General features: G+C 50.8%; 1 protein-coding gene across 3 annotated transcripts in view; it reads right to left on the reverse strand.

Moving 5' to 3' along the window:
* The window catches only part of LOC128694245 (repulsive guidance molecule B), a 329138-nt gene that overhangs the window by 177841 nt on the left and 132744 nt on the right, over nucleotides 1-18553 (reverse strand). Inside the window, exon 1 of one of the 3 annotated variants that reach the window (XM_053784269.2) lies at nucleotides 8950-9096. The exons of 1 other annotated variant lie outside the window; for it this stretch is intronic. In XM_053784269.2, coding sequence (XP_053640244.1) covers nucleotides 8950-9028 — 79 coding nt within the window. In that variant the 5' untranslated portion in view covers nucleotides 9029-9096. Of the gene's footprint in view, nucleotides 1-8949; nucleotides 9097-9162; nucleotides 9599-18553 lie in introns of those variants that run through there. One more of the 3 variants, XR_011393094.1, reaches the window with a different exon arrangement.

The raw sequence follows: 18553 nt of genomic DNA on the forward strand, positions 1-18553 counted from the left end.
AGTTAGTGGAGACCAGGGTGGCTGGGAGAGCAAGTCAGTGGAGACCAGGGTGGCTGGGAGAGCAAGTCAGTGGAGACCAGGGTGGCTGGGAGAGCAAGTCAGTGGAGACCAGGGTGGCTGGGAGAGCAAGTCAGTGGAGACCAGGGTGGCTGGGAGAGCAAGTTAGTGGAGACCAGGGTGGCTGGGAGAGCAAGTTAGTGGAGACCAGGGTGGCTGGGAGGGCAAGTTAGTGGAGACCAGGGTGGCTGGGTGAGCAAGTTAGTGGAGACCAGGGTGGCTGGGAGAGCAAGTTAGTGGAGACCAGGGTGGCTGGGAGAGCAAGTCAGTGGAGACCAGGGTGGCTGTGTGAGCAAGTTAGTGGAGACCAGGGTGGCTGGGAGAGCAAGTTACTGGAGAACAGGGTGGCTGGGAGAGCAAGTTAGTGGAGACCAGGGTGGCTGGGAGAGCCAGTTAGTGGAGACCAGGGTGGCTGGGAGGGCCAGTTAGTGGAGACCAGGGTGGCTGGGAGAGCAAGTTAGTGGAGAACAGGGTGGCTGGGAGGGCAAGTTAGTGGAGACCAGGGTGGCTGGGAGAGCAAGTTAGTGGAGAACAGGGTGGCTGGGAGGGCAAGTTAGTGGAGACCAGGGTGGCTCGGAGAGCAAGTCAGTGGAGACCAGGGTGGCTGGGAGAGCAAGTTAGTGGAGAACAGGGTGGCTGGGAGAGCAAGTTAGTGGAGACCAGGGTGGCTGGGAGAGCCAGTTAGTGGAGACCAGGGTGGCTGGGAGGGCCAGTTAGTGGAGACCAGGGTGGCTGGGAGAGCAAGTTAGTGGAGAACAGGGTGGCTGGGAGGGCAAGTTAGTGGAGACCAGGGTGGCTGGGAGAGCAAGTTAGTGGAGAACAGGGTGGCTGGGAGGGCAAGTTAGTGGAGACCAGGGTGGCTGGGAGAGCAAGTCAGTGGAGACCAGGGTGGCTGGGAGAGCAAGTTAGTGGAGACCAGGGTGGCTGGGAGAGCAAGTCAGTGGAGACCAGGGTGGCTGGGAGAGCAAGTCAGTGGAGACCAGGGTGGCTGGGAGAGCAAGTCAGTGGAGACCAGGGTGGCTGGGAGAGCAAGTCAGTGGAGACCAGGGTGGCTGGGAGAGCAAGTCAGTGGAGACCAGGGTGGCTGGGAGAGCAAGTCAGTGGAGACCAGGGTGGCTGGGAGAGCAAGTCAGTGGAGACCAGGGTGGCTGGGAGAGCAAGTCAGTGGAGACCAGGGTGGCTGGGAGAGCAAGTCAGTGGAGACCAGGGTGGCTGGGAGAGCAAGTCAGTGGAGACCAGGGTGGCTGGGAGAGCAAATCAGTGGAGAACAGGGTGGCTGGGAGAGCAAGTCAGTGGAGAACAGGGTGGCTGGGAGAGCAAGTCAGTGGAGACCAGGGTGGCTGGGAGAGCAAGTCAGTGGAGACCAGGGTGGCTGGGAGAGCAAGTCAGTGGAGACCAGGGTGGCTGGGAGAGCAAGTCAGTGGAGACCAGGGTGGCTGGGAGAGCAAGTCAGTGGAGACCAGGGTGGCTGGGAGAGCAAGTCAGTGGAGACCAGGGTGGCTGGGAGAGCAAGTCAGTGGAGACCAGGGTGGCTGGGAGAGCAAGTCAGTGGAGACCAGGGTGGCTGGGAGAGCAAGTCAGTGGAGACCAGGGTGGCTGGGAGGGCAAGTCAGTGGAGACCAGGGTGGCTGGGAGAGCAAGTCAGTGGAGACCAGGGTGGATGGGAGAGCAAGTCAGTGGAGACCAGGGTGGCTGGGAGAGCAAGTCAGTGGAGACCAGGGTGGCTGGGAGAGCAAGTCAGTGGAGACCAGGGTGGCTGGGAGAGCAAGTCAGTGGAGACCAGGGTGGCTGGGAGGGCAAGTCAGTGGAGACCAGGGTGGCTGGGAGAGCAAGTCAGTGGAGACCAGGGTGGCTGGGAGAGCAAGTCAGTGGAGACCAGGGTGGCTGGGAGAGCAAGTCAGTGGAGACCAGGGTGGCTGGGAGAGCAAGTCAGTGGAGACCAGGGTGGCTGGGAGAGCAAGTCAGTGGAGACCAGGGTGGCTGGGAGAGCAAGTCAGTGGAGACCAGGGTGGCTGGGAGAGCAAGTTAGTGGAGACCAGGGTGGCTGGGAGAGCAAGTCAGTGGAGACCAGGGTGGCTGGGAGAGCAAGTCAGTGGAGACCAGGGTGGCTGGGAGAGCAAGTCAGTGGAGGACCACTCATAATGAAAGGTGTGTGTGCCAATTATGGAGAGAGAGAGAAAAGGGGTCTCCAGACTGTGGCCCGGCACAAGGTGGTTATGCGGCCCGCTACGAGGTTTTTTGCGGCCAGCCACAACGTTTTATGCGGCCCGCCACGAGGTTTTATGCGGCCCACCACAACGTTTTATGCGGCCCACATAGGTGAATCAGCGGCAGTTTCGTGACTTGTGAGAGTGGTTGAGTTGCCGGGTTATATACAACAGTTGGGTGGTTCAGTTGTGGCAACGCTGTCACTGTTCTCTCACAGTTGTGGCAACGCTGTCACTGTTCTCTCACAGTTGTGGCAACACTGTCACTGTTCTCTCACAGTTGTGGCAACACTGTCACTGTTCTCTCACAGTTGTGGCAACACTGTCACTGTTCTCTCACAGTTGTGGCAACACTGTCACTGTTCTCTCACAGTTGTGGCAACACTGTCACTGTTCTCTCACAGTTGTGGCAACACTGTCACTGTTCTCTCACAGTTGTGGCAACACTGTCACTGTTCTCTCACAGTTGTGGCAACACTGTCACTGTTCTCTCACAGTTGTGGCAACACTGTCACTGTTCTCTCACAGTTGTGGCAACGCTGTCACTGTTCTCTCACAGCAGAAGAGAAATTAATTTCTCACAGCGAAGAATCGACCTGAGTGACTTTTTTGCAAGATAAAACAACGTTCACTCTGAACGTGTGTGCTCTGATGTCAACCTGTCTTCTGCAACACTGCAACCTCCTGATGTCTTGATTGCAACACGAAAGGCCTAGACCTATCTTTCAACTCCCCTCGTGGCTGTTTTGCATCTTGGATCCCTTGTTTGCGATTTCTTTTCATATATATATATATATATATATATATATATATATATATATATATATATATATATATATATATATATATATATATATATATATATAATTTGTCGTGCCGAATAGGTAAAATTGGTCAATTAGCAAGAACTCATTTAAAATTAAGTCCTTTCCCAAATTTTCTGTTATACTTTTAGAAATTTCTTTTCATATATATGTTAATGTAAATAATAAATTTGTACCAAAAGAACCTTAGAAAACTTACCTAACTTTATTATAACAAGCGCAATTTAATTTAGCCTAATCCAACTAAATATATTGTAGATAAGTTTACAATAATTTAATAATAAAAAACAATGAAATAATATAAAAACCAGAGCCAAAGAGGCTCTATCTTGAGGCAGCAACAGCCTTGTTAACCAGGTTAGCACCAGACGAGCCTGGCCCATGCCCAGTCTCCGGGAGTAGATTCTCAGATCTCATCAAAGGTAAAGTTATATCAAAGGAGGGAGTTGATGTAGGGAAGGGTACAGTGAAGGAGCAAGTCAACAGGAGGATATCCTGGGGGTCTCAGTGAAGGAGCAAGTCAACACGAGGATATCCTGGGGGTCTCAGTGAAGGGGCAAGTCAACACGAGGATATCCTGGGGGTCTCAGTGAAGGAGCAAGTCAACAGGAGGATATCCTGGGGGTCTCAGTAAAGGAGCAAGTCAACACGAGGATATCCTGGGGGTCTCAGTGAAGGAGCAAGTCAACAGGAGGATATCCTGGGGGTCTCAGTAAAGGAGCAAGTCAACACGAGGATATCCTGGGGGTCTCAGTGAAGGAGCAAGTCAACACGAGGATATCCTGGGGGTCTCAGTGAAGGAGCAAGTCAACAGGAGGACATCCTGGGGGTCTCAGTGAAGGGGCAAGTCAACAGGAGGATATCCTGGGGGTCTCAGTGAAGGAGCAAGTCAACAGGAGGATATCCTGGGGGTCTCAGTGAAGGGGAAAGTCAACAGAAGGATATCCTGGGGGTCTCAGTGAATAAGCAAGTCAACACGAGGATATCCTGGGGGGTCTCATTGAAGGAGCAAGTCATCACGAGGATATCCTGGGGGTCTCAGTAAAGGAGCAAGTCAACAGGAGGATATCCTGGGGGTCTCAGTGAAGGAGCAAGTCAACAGGAGGATATCCTGGGGGGTCTCAGTGAAGGGGCAAGTCAACACGAGGATATCCTGGGGGTCTCAATGAAGGGGCAAGTCAACAGGAGGATATCCTGGGGGTCTCAGTAAAGGAGCAAGTCAACACGAGGATATCCTGGGGGTCTCAGTGAAGGAGCAAGTCAACAGGAGGATATCCTGGGGGGTCTCAGTGAATGGGCAAGTCAACACGAAGATATCTTGGGGGTCTCAGTGAAGGGGCAAGTCAACAGGAGGATATCCTGGGGATCTCAGTGAAGGAGCAAGTCAACACGAGGATATCCTGGGGATCTCAGTGAAGGAGCAAGTCAACACGAGGATATCCTGGGGGTCTCAGTGAAGGAGCAAGTCAACAGGAGGATATCCTGGGGATCTCAGTGAAGGAGCAAGTCAACAGGAGGATATCCTGGGGATCTCAGTGAAGGGGCAAGTCAACACGAGGATATCCTGGGGGTCTCAGTGAAGGGGCAAGTCAACAGGAGGATATCCTGGGGATCTCAGTGAAGGAGCAAGTCAACAGGAGGATATCCTGGGGATCTCAGTGAAGGAGCAAGTCAACACGAGGATATCCTGGGGGTCTCAGTGAAGGAGCAAGTCAACAGGAGGATATCCTGGGGGTCTCAGTGAAGGAGCAAGTCAACACGAGGATATCCTGGGGATCTCAGTGAAGGAGCAAGTCAACACGAGGATATCCTGGGGGTCTCAGTGAAGGAGCAAGTCAACAGGAGGATATCCTGGGGGTCTCAGTAAAGGAGCAAGTCAACACGAGGATATCCTGGGGGTCTCAGTGAAGGAGCAAGTCAACAGGAGGATATCCTGGGGGTCTCAGTAAAGGAGCAAGTCAACACGAGGATATCCTGGGGGTCTCAGTGAAGGAGCAAGTCAACACGAGGATATCCTGGGGGTCTCAGTGAAGGAGCAAGTCAACAGGAGGATATCCTGGGGGTCTCAGTGAAGGGGCAAGTCAACAGGAGGATATCCTGGGGGTCTCAGTGAAGGAGCAAGTCAACAGGAGGATATCCTGGGGGTCTCAGTGAAGGAGCAAGTCAACAGGAGGATATCCTGGGGGTCTCAGTGAATAAGCAAGTCAACACGAGGATATCCTGGGGGGTCTCATTGAAGGAGCAAGTCATCACGAGGATATCCTGGGGGTCTCAGTAAAGGAGCAAGTCAACAGGAGGATATCCTGGGGGTCTCAGTGAAGGAGCAAGTCAACAGGAGGATATCCTGGGGGGTCTCAGTGAAGGGGCAAGTCAACACGAGGATATCCTGGGGGTCTCAATGAAGGGGCAAGTCAACAAGAGGATATCCTGGGGGTCTCAGTAAAGGAGCAAGTCAACACGAGGATATCCTGGGGGTCTCAGTGAAGGAGCAAGTCAACAGGAGGATATCCTGGGGGGTCTCAGTGAAGGGGCAAGTCAACACGAGGATATCCTGGGGGTCTCAGTGAAGGGGCAAGTCAACAGGAGGATATCCTGGGGGTCTCAGTAAAGGAGCAAGTCAACACGAGGATATCCTGGGGGTCTCAGTGAAGGAGCAAGTCAACAGGAGGATATCCTGGGGGTCTCAGTAAAGGAGCAAGTCAACAGGAGGATATCCTGGGGGTCTCAGTAAAGGAGCAAGTCAACAGGAGGATATCCTGGGGGTCTCAGTGAAGGAGTAAGTCAACAGGAGGATATCCTGGGGGTCTCAGTAAAGGAGCAAGTCAACACGAGGATATCCTGGGGGTCTCAGTGAAGGAGCAAGTCAACAGGAGGATATCCCGGGGGTCTCAGTGAAGGAGCAAGTCAACAGGAGGATATCCTGGGGGGTCTCAGTGAAGGGGCAAGTCAACACGAGGATATCCTGGGGGTCTCAGTGAAGGGGCAAGTCAACAGGAGGATATCCTGGGGGTCTCAGTGAAGGAGTAAGTCAACAGGAGGATATCCTGGGGGTCTCAGTAAAGGAGCAAGTCAACACGAGGATATCCTGGGGGTCTCAGTGAAGGAGCAAGTCAACAGGAGGATATCCTGGGGGTCTCAGTGAAGGAGCAAGTCAACAGGAGGATATCCTGGGGGTCTCAGTAAAGGAGCAAGTCAACACGAGGATATCCTGGGGGTCTCAGTAAAGGAGCATGTCAACACGAGGATATCCTGGGGGTCTCAGTGAAGGAGCAAGTCAACACGAGGATATCTTGGGGGTCTCAGTGAAGGAGCAAGTCAACACGAGGATATCCTGGGGGTCTCAGTGAAGGAGCAAGTCAACAGGAGGATATCCTGGGGGTCTCAGTGAAGGAGTAAGTCAACAGGAGGATATGCTGGGGGTCTCAGTGAAGGAGTAAGTCAACAGGAGGATATCCTGGGGGTCTCAGTGAAGGAGTAAGTCAACAGGAGGATATCCTGGGGGTCTCAGTGAAGGAGCAAGTCAACAGGAGGATATCCTGGGGGTCTCAGTGAAGGAGTAAGTCAACAGGAGGATATCCTGGGGGTCTCAGTGAAGGAGCAAGTCAACAGGAGGATATCCTGGGGGTCTCAGTGAAGGGGCAAGTTAACAGGAGGATATCCTTGGGGTCTCAGTGAAGGAGCAAGTCAACAGGAGGATATCCTTGGGGTCTCAGTGAAGGAGCAAGTCAACACGAGGATATCCTGGGGGTCTCAGTGAAGGAGAAAGTGAACAGGAGGATATCCTGGGGGTCTCAGTGAAGGAGCAAGTCAACACGAGGATATCCTGGGGGTCTCAGTGAAGGAGCAAGTCAACACGAGGATATCCTGGGGGTCTCAGTGAAGGAGCAAGTCAACAGGAGGATATCCTTGGGGTCTCAGTGAAGGAGCAAGTCAACACGAGGATATCCTGGGGGTCTCAGTGAAGGGGAAAGTCAACAGGAGGATATCCTGGGGGTCTCAGTGAAGGAGCAAGTCAACAGGAGGATATCCTTGGGGTCTCAGTGAAGGGGAAAGTCAACAGGAGGATATCCTGGGGGTCTCAGTGAAGGAGCAAGTCAACAGGAGGATATCCTGGGGGTCTCAGTGAAGGAGCAAGTCAATAGGAGGATATCCTGGGGGTCTCAGTGAAGGGGCAAGTCAACAGGAGGATATCCTTGGGGTCTCAGTGAAGGAGCAAGTCAACAGGAGGATATCCTGGGGGTCTCAGTGAAGGAGCAAGTCAACAGGAGGATATCCTGGGGGTCTCAGTGAAGGAGGAAGTCAACAGGAGGATATCCTGGGGGTCTCAGTGAAGGGGCAAGTCAACACGAGGATATCCTGGGGGTCTCAGTGAAGGGGCAAGTCAACAGGAGGATATCCTGGGGCTCTCAGTGAAGGGGCAAGTCAACACGAGGATATCCTGGGGGTCTCAGTGAAGGGGCAAGTCAACACGAGGATATCCTGGGGGTCTCAGTGAAGGGGCAAGTCAACACGAGGATATCCTGGGGGTCTCAGTGAAGGGGCAAGTCAACACGAGGATATCCTGGGGGTCTCAGTGAAGGAGCAAGTCAACACGAGGATATCCTGGGGGTCTCAGTGAAGGGGCAAGTCAACAGGAGGATATCCTGGGGGGTCTCAGTGAAGGAGCAAGTCAACAGGAGGATATCCTGGGGGTCTCAGTGAAGGGGCAAGTCAACAGGAGGATATCCTGGGGGTTTCAGTGAAGAGGCAAGTCAACAGGAGGATATCCTGGGAGTCTCAGTGAAGGGCCAAGTCAATAGGAGGATATCCTGGGGGTCTCAGTGAATGGGCAAGTCAACAGGAGGATATCCTGGGGGTCTCAGTGAAGGAGCAAGTCAACACGAGGATATCCTGGGGGTCTCAGTGAAGGAGCAAGTCAACAGGAGGATATCCTAGGGGTCTCAGTGAAGGAGCAAGTCAACACGAGGATATCCTGGGGGTCTCAGTGAAGGGGCAAGTCAACACGAGGATATCCTGGGGGTCTCAGTGAAGGAGCAAGCCAACAGGAGGATATCCTGGGGGTCTCAGTGAAGGAGTAAGTCAACACGAGGATATCCTAGGGGTCTCAGTGAAGGAGCAAGTCAACACGAGGATATCCTGGGGGTCTCAGTGAAGGAGCAAGTCAACACGAGGATATCCTGGGGGTCTCAGTGAAGGAGCAAGTCAACACGAGGATATCCTGGGGGTCTCAGTGAAGGAGCAAGTCAACAGGAGGATATGCTGGGGGTCTCAGTGAAGGAGCAAGTCAACAGGAGGATATCCTGGGGGGTCTCAGTGAAGGGGCAAGTCAACACGAGGATATCCTGGGGGTCTCAGTGAAGGAGCAAGTCAACACGAGGATATCCTGGGGGTCTCAGTGAAGGAGCAAGTCAACACGAGGATATCCTGGGGGTCTCAGTGAAGGAGCAAGTCAACACGAGGATATCCTGGGGGGTCTCAGTGAAGGGGCAAGTCAACACGAGGATATCCTGGGGGTCTCAGTGAAGGAGCAAGTCAACACGAGGATATCCTGGGGGTCTCAGTGAAGGGGCAAGTCAACACGAGGATATCCTGGGGGTCTCAGTGAAGGAGCAAGTCAACACGAGGATATCCTGGGGGTCTCAGTGAAGGAGCAAGTCAACACGAGGATATCCTGGGGGTCTCAGTGAAGGAGCAAGGGACTAAAGCCTCACCGAGGTCACATTAGGTTCCTCGGAGGTTAAAATGACCTCAACTTGGATGAAAGGGATGAGGGGGGAAGGGGACAGTAAAAGGGGGGGAGGGACAGTAAAAAAGGGGGTTAAAGGGACACATAAAAGGGGGGAGTGTAAGGGGTGACTTACCAGGGGCAAGCAGTGTGGAGAGCAGAAGGGTGGTGGTGGCCAAGCCAGCAAGAGGGGGGTGGGGGGTGGGGAGCCTCATCACCCCCACCAACACCCCCTCCTAACCCCCTCCTCCTCTTCCTCTTCTTTTTGCTGCTTCTTTATTCCTCCACCACCACCTCCTCTTCTTCCTCCCCCTCCTCCACCACCACCACCACCACCACCACCTCCACCACCACCACCACCACCACCACCTCCACCACCAGTGATGTCAAACTTGTTCCTGATGTTGCTGCTGTTACTGTTACTGCTGCTGTTGTTGCTGTTGATGTTACTGTTGCTGCTCTTATTTGCTGCTGTTACTGATGCTGCTGCTGTTGTTGTTGCTGCTGATGTTGCTATTACTGCTAATGCTGTTTGCTGCTGTTACTGATGCTGTTGCTTCTGTTACTGTTGCTGCTACTGTTGTTGCTGCTACTGCTGTTTACTGCTGTTACTCCTGCTGATGGTGCTGCTTCTGTTGTTGCTGCTACTGCTGTTGTTGTTGTTACTGATGCTGTTACTGATGCTGTTACTGGTGCTGTTACTGCTGCTGCTACTGCTGTTGTTGCTGTTATTGTTGGTGCTGTGTCTAGTGGTCACCCAGCGGGTGTTCCAGGGCGCCCCCTACCTGTAATCAAGAGAATTATTATTATTATTATTACTGTTACTATTATGCATCCACGAAGGGATAATTTTAATAATTTTTGAGTTTTTATGCAGGCACAAATTTCTCGATTTACTAAATTAATTAAAAATTTGGAATCGTTGGATGATGTACAATAACCGGAGAATGCATCTTCCGGTCGGCTTGAAACTTACACAGCCCAAAATCAAGACAAAGCTTCCCCCGGGAAAGTTCTGCCTTGATTTCGTGTTGTGTAAGTTTAACTTTTCCAGTTTTGTGAAACAAATGAGTTTCTGTGCAGTAACTGGAGAATGCGTCTTCCGATCGATTTTAAACTTTAAATGCGAGTGAATCTTACATATAGAAAGGCGTGGATTGATTTTGGACAGTGTGCGAGTCAATCTTGGACAGTGTGGGGGTCAATTTTGGACAGTGTGGGGACCAATTTTGGACAGTGTGGGGGTCAATTTTGGACAGTGTGGGGGTCAATTTTGGACAGTGTGGGGGGTCAATTTTGGACAGTGTGGGGGTCAATTTTGGACAGTGTGGGGGTCAATTTTGGACAGTGTGGGGGGTCAATTTTGGACAGTGTGGGGACCAATTTTGGACAGTGTGGGGGTCAATTTTGGACAGTGTGGGGGTCAATTTTGGACAGTGTGGGGGTCAATTTTGGACAGTGTGGGGGACAATTTTGGACAGTGTGGGGGTCAATTTTGGACAGTGTGGGGGTCAATTTTGGACAGTGTGGGGGGTCAATTTTGGAAAGTGTGGGGGGTCAATTTTGGACAGTGTGGGGGTCAATTTTGGACAGTGTGGGGGTCAATTTTGGACAGTGTGGGGGGTCAATTTTGGACAGTGTGGGGGGTCAATTTTGGACAGTGTGGGGGTCAATTTTGGACAGTGTGGGGGTCAATTTTGGACAGTGTGGGGGTCAATTTTGGACAGTGTGGGGGGTCAATTTTGGACAGTGTGGGGGAGGCAATTTGTTAGCAATACTGAAGAAATTAGGAAAACTGAAATACTGGTTGTCATATGACTTGTGAACGTCTCGTCCGATCGTCTTCAAACCGTCAACTCCGATAACTTGAGACAACATCTTCTGAGTCACTTCAGAGCTTCAGCAAGGATGTAAAAATTACTGAGGTAGAGGAGGCTGGGGTTGTACGATACAAGGATGTCTTACTAGGATGACTGAGGTAGAGGAGGCTGGGGTTGTACGATACAAGGATGTCTTACTAGGATGACTGAGGTAGAGGAGGCTGGGGTTGTACGATACAAGGATGTCTTACTAGGATGACTGAGGTAGAGGAGGCTGGGGTTGTACGATACAAGGATGTCTTACTAGGATGACTGAGGTAGAGGAGACTGGGGTTGTACGATACAAGGATATCTTACTAGGATGACTGAGGTAGAGGAGACTGGGGTTGTACGATACAAGGATGTCTTACTAGGATGACTGAGGTAGAGGAGACTGGGGTTGTACGATACAAGGATGTCTTACTAGGATGACTGAGGTAGAGGAGACTGGGGTTGTACGATACAAGGATGTCTTACTAGGATGACTGAGGTAGAGGAGGTTGGGGTTGTATGATACAAGGATGTCTTACTAGGATGACTGAGGTAGAGGAGGTTGGGGTTGTACGATACAAGGATATCTTACTAGGATGACTGAGGTAGAGGAGACTGGGGTTGTACGATACAAGGATGTCTTACTAGGATGACTGAGGTAGAGGAGGTTGGGGTTGTACGATACAAGGATGTCTTACTAGGATGACTGAGGTAGAGGAGGCTGGGGTTGTACGATACAAGGATGTCTTACTAGGATGACTGAGGTAGAGGAGGCTGGGGTTGTATGATACAAGGATGTCTTACTAGGATGACTGAGGTAGAGGAGGCTGGGGTTGTATGATACAAGGATGTCTTACTAGGATGACTGAGGTAGAGGAGGCTGGGGTTGTACGATACAAGGATGTCTTACTAGGATGACTGAGGTAGAGGAGGCTGGGGTTGTATGATACAAGGATGTCTTACTAGGATGACTGAGGTAGAGGAGGTTGGGGTTGTACGATACAAGGATGTCTTACTAGGATGACTGAAGTAGAGGAGGCTGGGGTTGTACGATATAAAGATGTCTTACTAGGATGACTGAGGTAGAGGAGGTTGGGGTTGTACGATACAAGGATGTCTTACTAGGATGACTGAGGTAGAGGAGGTTGGGGTTGTACGATACAAGGATGTCTTACTAGGATGACTGAGGTAGAGGAGGCTGGGGTTGTACGATACAAGGATGTCTTACTAGGATGACTGAGGTAGAGGAGGCTGGGGTTGTATGATACAAGGATGTCTTACTAGGATGACTGAGGTAGAGGAGGCTGGGGTTGTATGATACAAGGATGTCTTACTAGGATGACTGAGGTAGAGGAGGCTGGGGTTGTACGATACAAGGATGTCTTACTAGGATGACTGAGGTAGAGGAGGCTGGGGTTGTATGATACAAGGATGTCTTACTAGGATGACTGAGGTAGAGGAGGCTGGGGTTGTACGATACAAGGATGTCTTACTAGGATGACTGAGGTAGAGGAGGCTGGGGTTGTATGATACAAGGATGTCTTACTAGGATGACTGAGGTAGAGGAGACTGGGGTTGTACGATACAAGGATGTCTTACTAGGATGACTGAGGTAGAGGAGACTGGGGTTGTACGATACAAGGATGTCTTACTAGGATGACTGAGGTAGAGGAGGCTGGGGTTGTACGATACAAGGATATCTTACTAGGATGACTGAGGTAGAGGAGGCTGGGGTTGTACGATACAAGGATATCTTACTAGGATGACTGAGGTAGAGGAGGCTGGGGTTGTACGATACAAGGATGTCTTACTAGGATGACTGAGGTAGAGGAGGCTGGGGTTGTATGATACAAGGATGTCTTAATCACAAGTGTATGAGACCCAGTATGAAAATCCTCATACAAGTACACATTACTTATATATGTATTATGATACATGTATTACGATACATGTATTACGATACATGTATTACGATACATGTATTACTGATACATATGTATACATGTATTATTACTGATACATATGTATACATGTATTATTACTGATACATATGTATACATGTATTATTACTGATACATGTAATACGTATACACGTACATATATAACAAGTCACACGGGGATGGAATTTTTTAGTATCGCCTATGTGCGACTGTATTACATGTATACGTGTTACATGTATTACATGTATACGTGTTACATGTATTACATGTATACGTGTTACATGTATTACATGTATACGTGTTACATGTATTACATGTATACGTGTTACATGTATTACATGTATACGTGTTACATGTATTACATGTATACGTGTTACATGTATTATGTATTACGTTCAGTGAGGGAGGGGGAAGATTTCCTCCCTTCTTCCTCCATTTTCTCCCTCCCTCCTTCCCCATCTCCCTCCGTTCCTCCCTCACCTAACCTGCCCTCCCTTTCATTACCCTCCTCCCTCATCCCCGTCTCTCGTCCTATCTACCCTCCCTCTTCTACCCCCACCTTTCCTCCCTAACTCACCCTCCTCCTTCACCACAACATTCTTACGGTTACGCTGGAACGTACACACACACACACGACCTGCTGGTACGCACTACTCTGCTCTTCTCTCTCTCTGTCTCTCTCTCTCTTTCTCTCTCTCTCTTTCTCTCTCTCTCTCACAATGTTTCGCTTAGTTTCGACACTGATCAAGTCATACAAGTCAGTGTTTGAGTCTCGTGGGAATGTGTAAAATTTCCAGCATGTGAAGCACCTATGTAAATAATAATACTAGTATATATGTCATGTGTATACATGTATTATGTATACGTGTATTATGTATACATGTATTATGTATACATGTATTATGTATACGTGTATTATGTATACGTGTATTATGTATACGTGTATTATGTATACATGTATTATGTATACATGTATTATGTATACGTGTATTATGTATACGTGTATTATGTATACGTGTATTATGTATACGTGTATTATGTATACGTGTATTATGTATACGTGTATTATGTATACGTGTATTATGTATACGTGTATTATGTATACATGTATTATGTATACATGTATTATGTATACATGTATTATGTATACGTGTATTATGTATACGTGTAATATGTATACATGTATTATGTATACGTGTATTATGTATACGTGTATTATGTATACATGTATTATGTATACGTGTATTATGTATACATGTATTATGTATACGTGTATTATGTATACATGTATTATGTATACGTGTATTATGTATACATGTATTATGTATACGTGTATTATGTATACATGTATTATGTATACGTGTATTATGTATACATGTATTATGTATCAGAGAGCAGTGGCAGATCTGGCACACAGAGCAGCAGTGCAGATGGCACACAGGAGCAGTGGCAGATCTGGCACACAAGAGCATGGTGACGGCACAGGAGCAGTGGAGACTGGCACACAGAGCAGTGGTAGACGGCACACAGATATGGTAGACGGCAACTGGAGCAGTGGCCAGATCTGGCACACAGAGCAGGCAGACGGCACACAGGAGCAGTGGGCAGATCATAGAGCAGTGGCAGACGGCACACACAGAGCAGTGGCAGATCTGGCACAAAGAGAGCAGTGGCAGACGGTTGCAACAGGACAGTGGTAGATCTGCACTACAAGAGAGCAGTGGCAGACTCACACATTGGAGACTTATGGCAGATCTGGGCACACAGAGTTAGCGGCAGACGGCACACAGAGCAGTGGCAGATCTGGCACACAGATAAGTGGCAGACGGTTACACAGATATGGTAGATCTACACAGAGAGCAGTGGCAGATTGGCACAGGAGAGCAGTGGCAGATCTGGCAATAACAGGAGCAGTGGCAGATCTGGCACACAGAGGAGTTAAGTGGCAGACGGCACACAGGAGCAGTGGAGACGGCACACAGATCAGTGGTAGATGGCAACAGAGCAGTGGCAGACGGTGGCAATAAGACAAGGGTAGATTGGTACAACAGAGCAGTGGTAGACTCTGGCACACAGATCAGTTAGACGGTACACAGACAGTGGCAGACTTGCACAGAGCAGTGGCAGATGGTTAAGGGACGGTACACAGAGAGCAGTGGTAGACGGGGTTACACAGTGCAGTAGAGGGTACAGATTAGAGGCAGTAGGTCGATGGCAACAACAGAGAGCAGTAGGTAGACGGTACATGGAGCAAAGTGGTAGATGTACACAGAGCAGCAGTAGATGGTACAGAGGAGCAGTGGCAGATCGGTGGCACAGGAGAGCAGGTAGACGGTACACAGGGATCAGTGGCAAGATTTGGCAACACAGGAGCAGTGGTAGACGGTACACAGATGGCAGTGGTAGACGGTACACAGAGTATGGTTAGATGGCACACAGAGCAGTGATAGATGGCAACACAGGAGCAGTGGATAGACGATAACACAGGAAACAGTGGTGACGGGCCACAGAGCAGTAGGTAGATTGGCACACAGGGGAGCAGTAGTAGACTGCACACAGGAGCAGTAGGTGACGGTAACATAGGAGCAGGGCAGAGGCACACAGGAGCAGTGGTAGACTTGCTACACAGGATTAGTGGTAGATGGCACACAGGAAGGCAGTGGTAGATTTGGTACACAGGAGCAGTAGACGCAGGACAGGAGCAGTGGTAGAACACACAGGAGCAGTGGTAGACGGCACACAGGGATCAGGGTAGACTGCACACAGGAGCAGGTAGACGGCACACAGGATCAGTAGACGGTACAGAGATTAGTGGCAGACTGGCACAACAGATATTAGTGGTAGATTTCTGGCACACAGAGAGCAGTGGTAGACGGTGGCCACAGAGAGCGGCAGACTGCACACAGGAGCAGTGGCAGACTTGCACAACAGGATAGTGGTGGAGACGGTACACAGAGCAGTGGTAGATGGCACACAGAGCAGGTAGATTTGCACACAGGAGCAGTGGTAGACGGTAATAACAGGAGAGCAGCAGGTAGACTGGCGGGCAATAGGGAGCAGTGGTGATTTGGCACACAGGAGCAGTGGTAGACGGTTACGGGCATAGCAGTGGCAGACGGTTACAAGCAGTGGTAGGATGGTTACACAGAGCAGCAGTGGAGACGGTACACAGGAGTTAGTGGTAGATCGGCACACAGGAGACAGTGGCAGATGGCACACAGGAGAACAGTGGCAGATTTGGCACACAGGAGCAGGTATTACGGCACAGAGAGCAGTGGTAGACGGTATAAAGAGCAGGGCAGACGGCACACAGGAGCAGTGGTAGATGGCACACAGGAGAGCAGTGGTAGATGGCTAGGCACAGAGGAGCAGTGGTAGATTTGGCATACATTGAGACAGTGGCAGACGGCACACAGAGCAGTGGTAGACGGCATACTGAGAGGCAGTGGCAGACGGTACACAGAGAGCAGTGGTAGATTTGGCACACAGAGAGCAGTAGGAGGTACACAGAGCAGTGGTTAGACGGTACACAGAGAGCAGTGGAGATTTGGCACACAGAGCAGTGGCAGATGAACACAGGAGCAGTGGTAGATGGCACACAGATATTCATGGTAGACGGCACACAGGAGAGCAGTGGTAGATCGGTACACAGGAGCAGTGGTAGATTTGCACACAGAGAGCAGTGTGGAGACGGCACACAGAGCAGTGGCAGATGGCACACAGAGCAGTGGTAGACGGTACACAGAGCAGTGGTAGATGGCACAACAGAGCAGTGGTAGATGGCACACAGAGTTGCAGTAGGCATACAGATCAGTGGCAGACGGTACACAGGAGCAGTGGCAGACTTGGCACACAAGAGCAGGTAGACGGTACACAGACAGGTAGACACACAGGAGCAGTGGTAGATCTGGTACACAGGAGCAGTGGTAGACGGTACACAGAGGAGCAGTGGCAGACGGTACACAGATAGTGGTAGACGGTACAGCAGAGCAGTGGTAGATTTGGCACACAGAGCAGTGGTAGACGGTACACAGAGTGGAGTGGAAACCACAGAGCAGTGGCAGACGGTACACAGGAGCAGTGGTAGACGGTACACAGAGCAGGGTAGATTTGGCACACAGAGCAGGCAGACGGTTACACAGAGAGCAGTGGTAGATTTGGGACACAGGAGCATGGTAGACGCACAGGAGTCAGTGGTGACGGTACATAGACAGTGGTAGATGGTACACAGCGAGCAAGTGGTAGACGGCACACAGATAGCAGTGGCAGATGGCAACACAGAGAGCAGTAGATGGCTCACATACATGGTAGATCTGGCACACAGGAGCAGTGGTCGACGGCACACAGGAGCAGTGGTAGACGGCACACAGGAGCAGTGGCAGACTGGCTGGCTACAGAGGAGCAGGTAGATTCAGTCACAGAGCAGTGGTAGACGGCATAACAGGAGAGCAGTGGCAGACTCGGCACACAAGAGAGGCAGTGGTAGAGGCGTTACGTTGAGTTAGGTGGCAGATCTGGCACAATAGGACAAGTGGCAGACGGCACACAGAGTTAGTGGCAGACAGGCACATAGAGCAGTCGGCAGACGGCACACAAGAGCAGTGGTAGATCGGCACAGATTCAAGTGGTAGACGGCAATAACAGATCAGTGGTAGACGGCAATAACAGGAGCATTAAGTGGTAGATTGGCGGCAATAGAGCGGTAGACGGCACACAGAGCAGTGGCAGACTGGCACACAGAGAGCAGTGGTAGACTTGGCAATACAGAGAGCAGCAGATCGGCACACAGAGCAATATGCCGGTAGACGGCATACCGCAGTAGTTAAGACTGGCCCACAGAGAGCAGTGGACGGCACATCAAGAGAGCAGTGGTAGACGGTACACAGAGCAGACGGTAGATGGCACACAGAGAGCAGTGGCAGATTTGGTACACAGATGAGGCAGTGGAGGATCGTGGGACACAGGAGGCAGGACAGTGGCAGACTGGCACACATATGGCAGGTGGCAGACGGCACAGGAGGAGCAGTGGTAGACTTGGTATACAGGAGCAGTGGTAGATGGCCACAGGAGCAAGGGTAGGACGGCACACAGACAGTGCAGATCTAGCAACAGGAACAGTGGTAGACTTGGTACACAGGAATCCAGTGGCAGATGCACACAGCAGAGAGGACGGTACACAGCAGTAGTATACTGGCACACAGGTGACAGTGGCAGATCTGGCACAATTAGGAGTTAGTGGCAGATCTGGCTACACAGACTGGTTAGTGGCAGATCGGCACACAGGAGCAGTGGTAGACTCTGGGCACACAGGAGAGCAGTGGAGATCGGTAACACAGATTCATTGTGGCAGATCTGGCATACAGAGAGCTTAAGTGGTAGATCTGGCAACACAAGGAGCAGTGGCAGATCTGGCACAACAGGAGCAGTGGCAGATCTGGCACACAGAGCAGTGGTAGACGGTACATCAGGAGGCAGTGGTAGACGGTACACAGAATATGGTAGACGGTGCACAGAGAGCAGTGGCAGATGCAACACAGGAGCAGTGGCAGACGGTACAGGAGCAGGCAGATGTACACAGGGTGTTATGGTAGACTTGGCACACAGATCAGTGGCAGATCGGCACACAGAGAGCAGTGGTAGACGGTACACAGGAGCAGTGGTAGACGGTACACAGAGAGCAGTGGTAGATTTGTACACAGGAGCAGTGGTAGACGGCACACAGGAGCAGTGGTAGATGGTAGACTTGGAGCAAGGGTAAGGATTTGGTACACAGGAGCAGTGGTAGACGGTGCACACAGGAGAGCAGTGGTAGATGGTACATAGAGCAGGGTAGACGGTAGACAGATGGCTAGGCTGTGGTAGACGGCACACAGAGCAGCTGGTAGACGGTACACAGGAGCAGTGGCAGACGGTCAGCACAGCAGAGCAGTGGTAGACGGTACACAGAGCA

This window comes from Cherax quadricarinatus, chromosome 43 (assembly GCF_038502225.1).
Source record: "Cherax quadricarinatus isolate ZL_2023a chromosome 43, ASM3850222v1, whole genome shotgun sequence".
NCBI classification, from domain to species: domain Eukaryota; kingdom Metazoa; phylum Arthropoda; class Malacostraca; order Decapoda; family Parastacidae; genus Cherax; species Cherax quadricarinatus.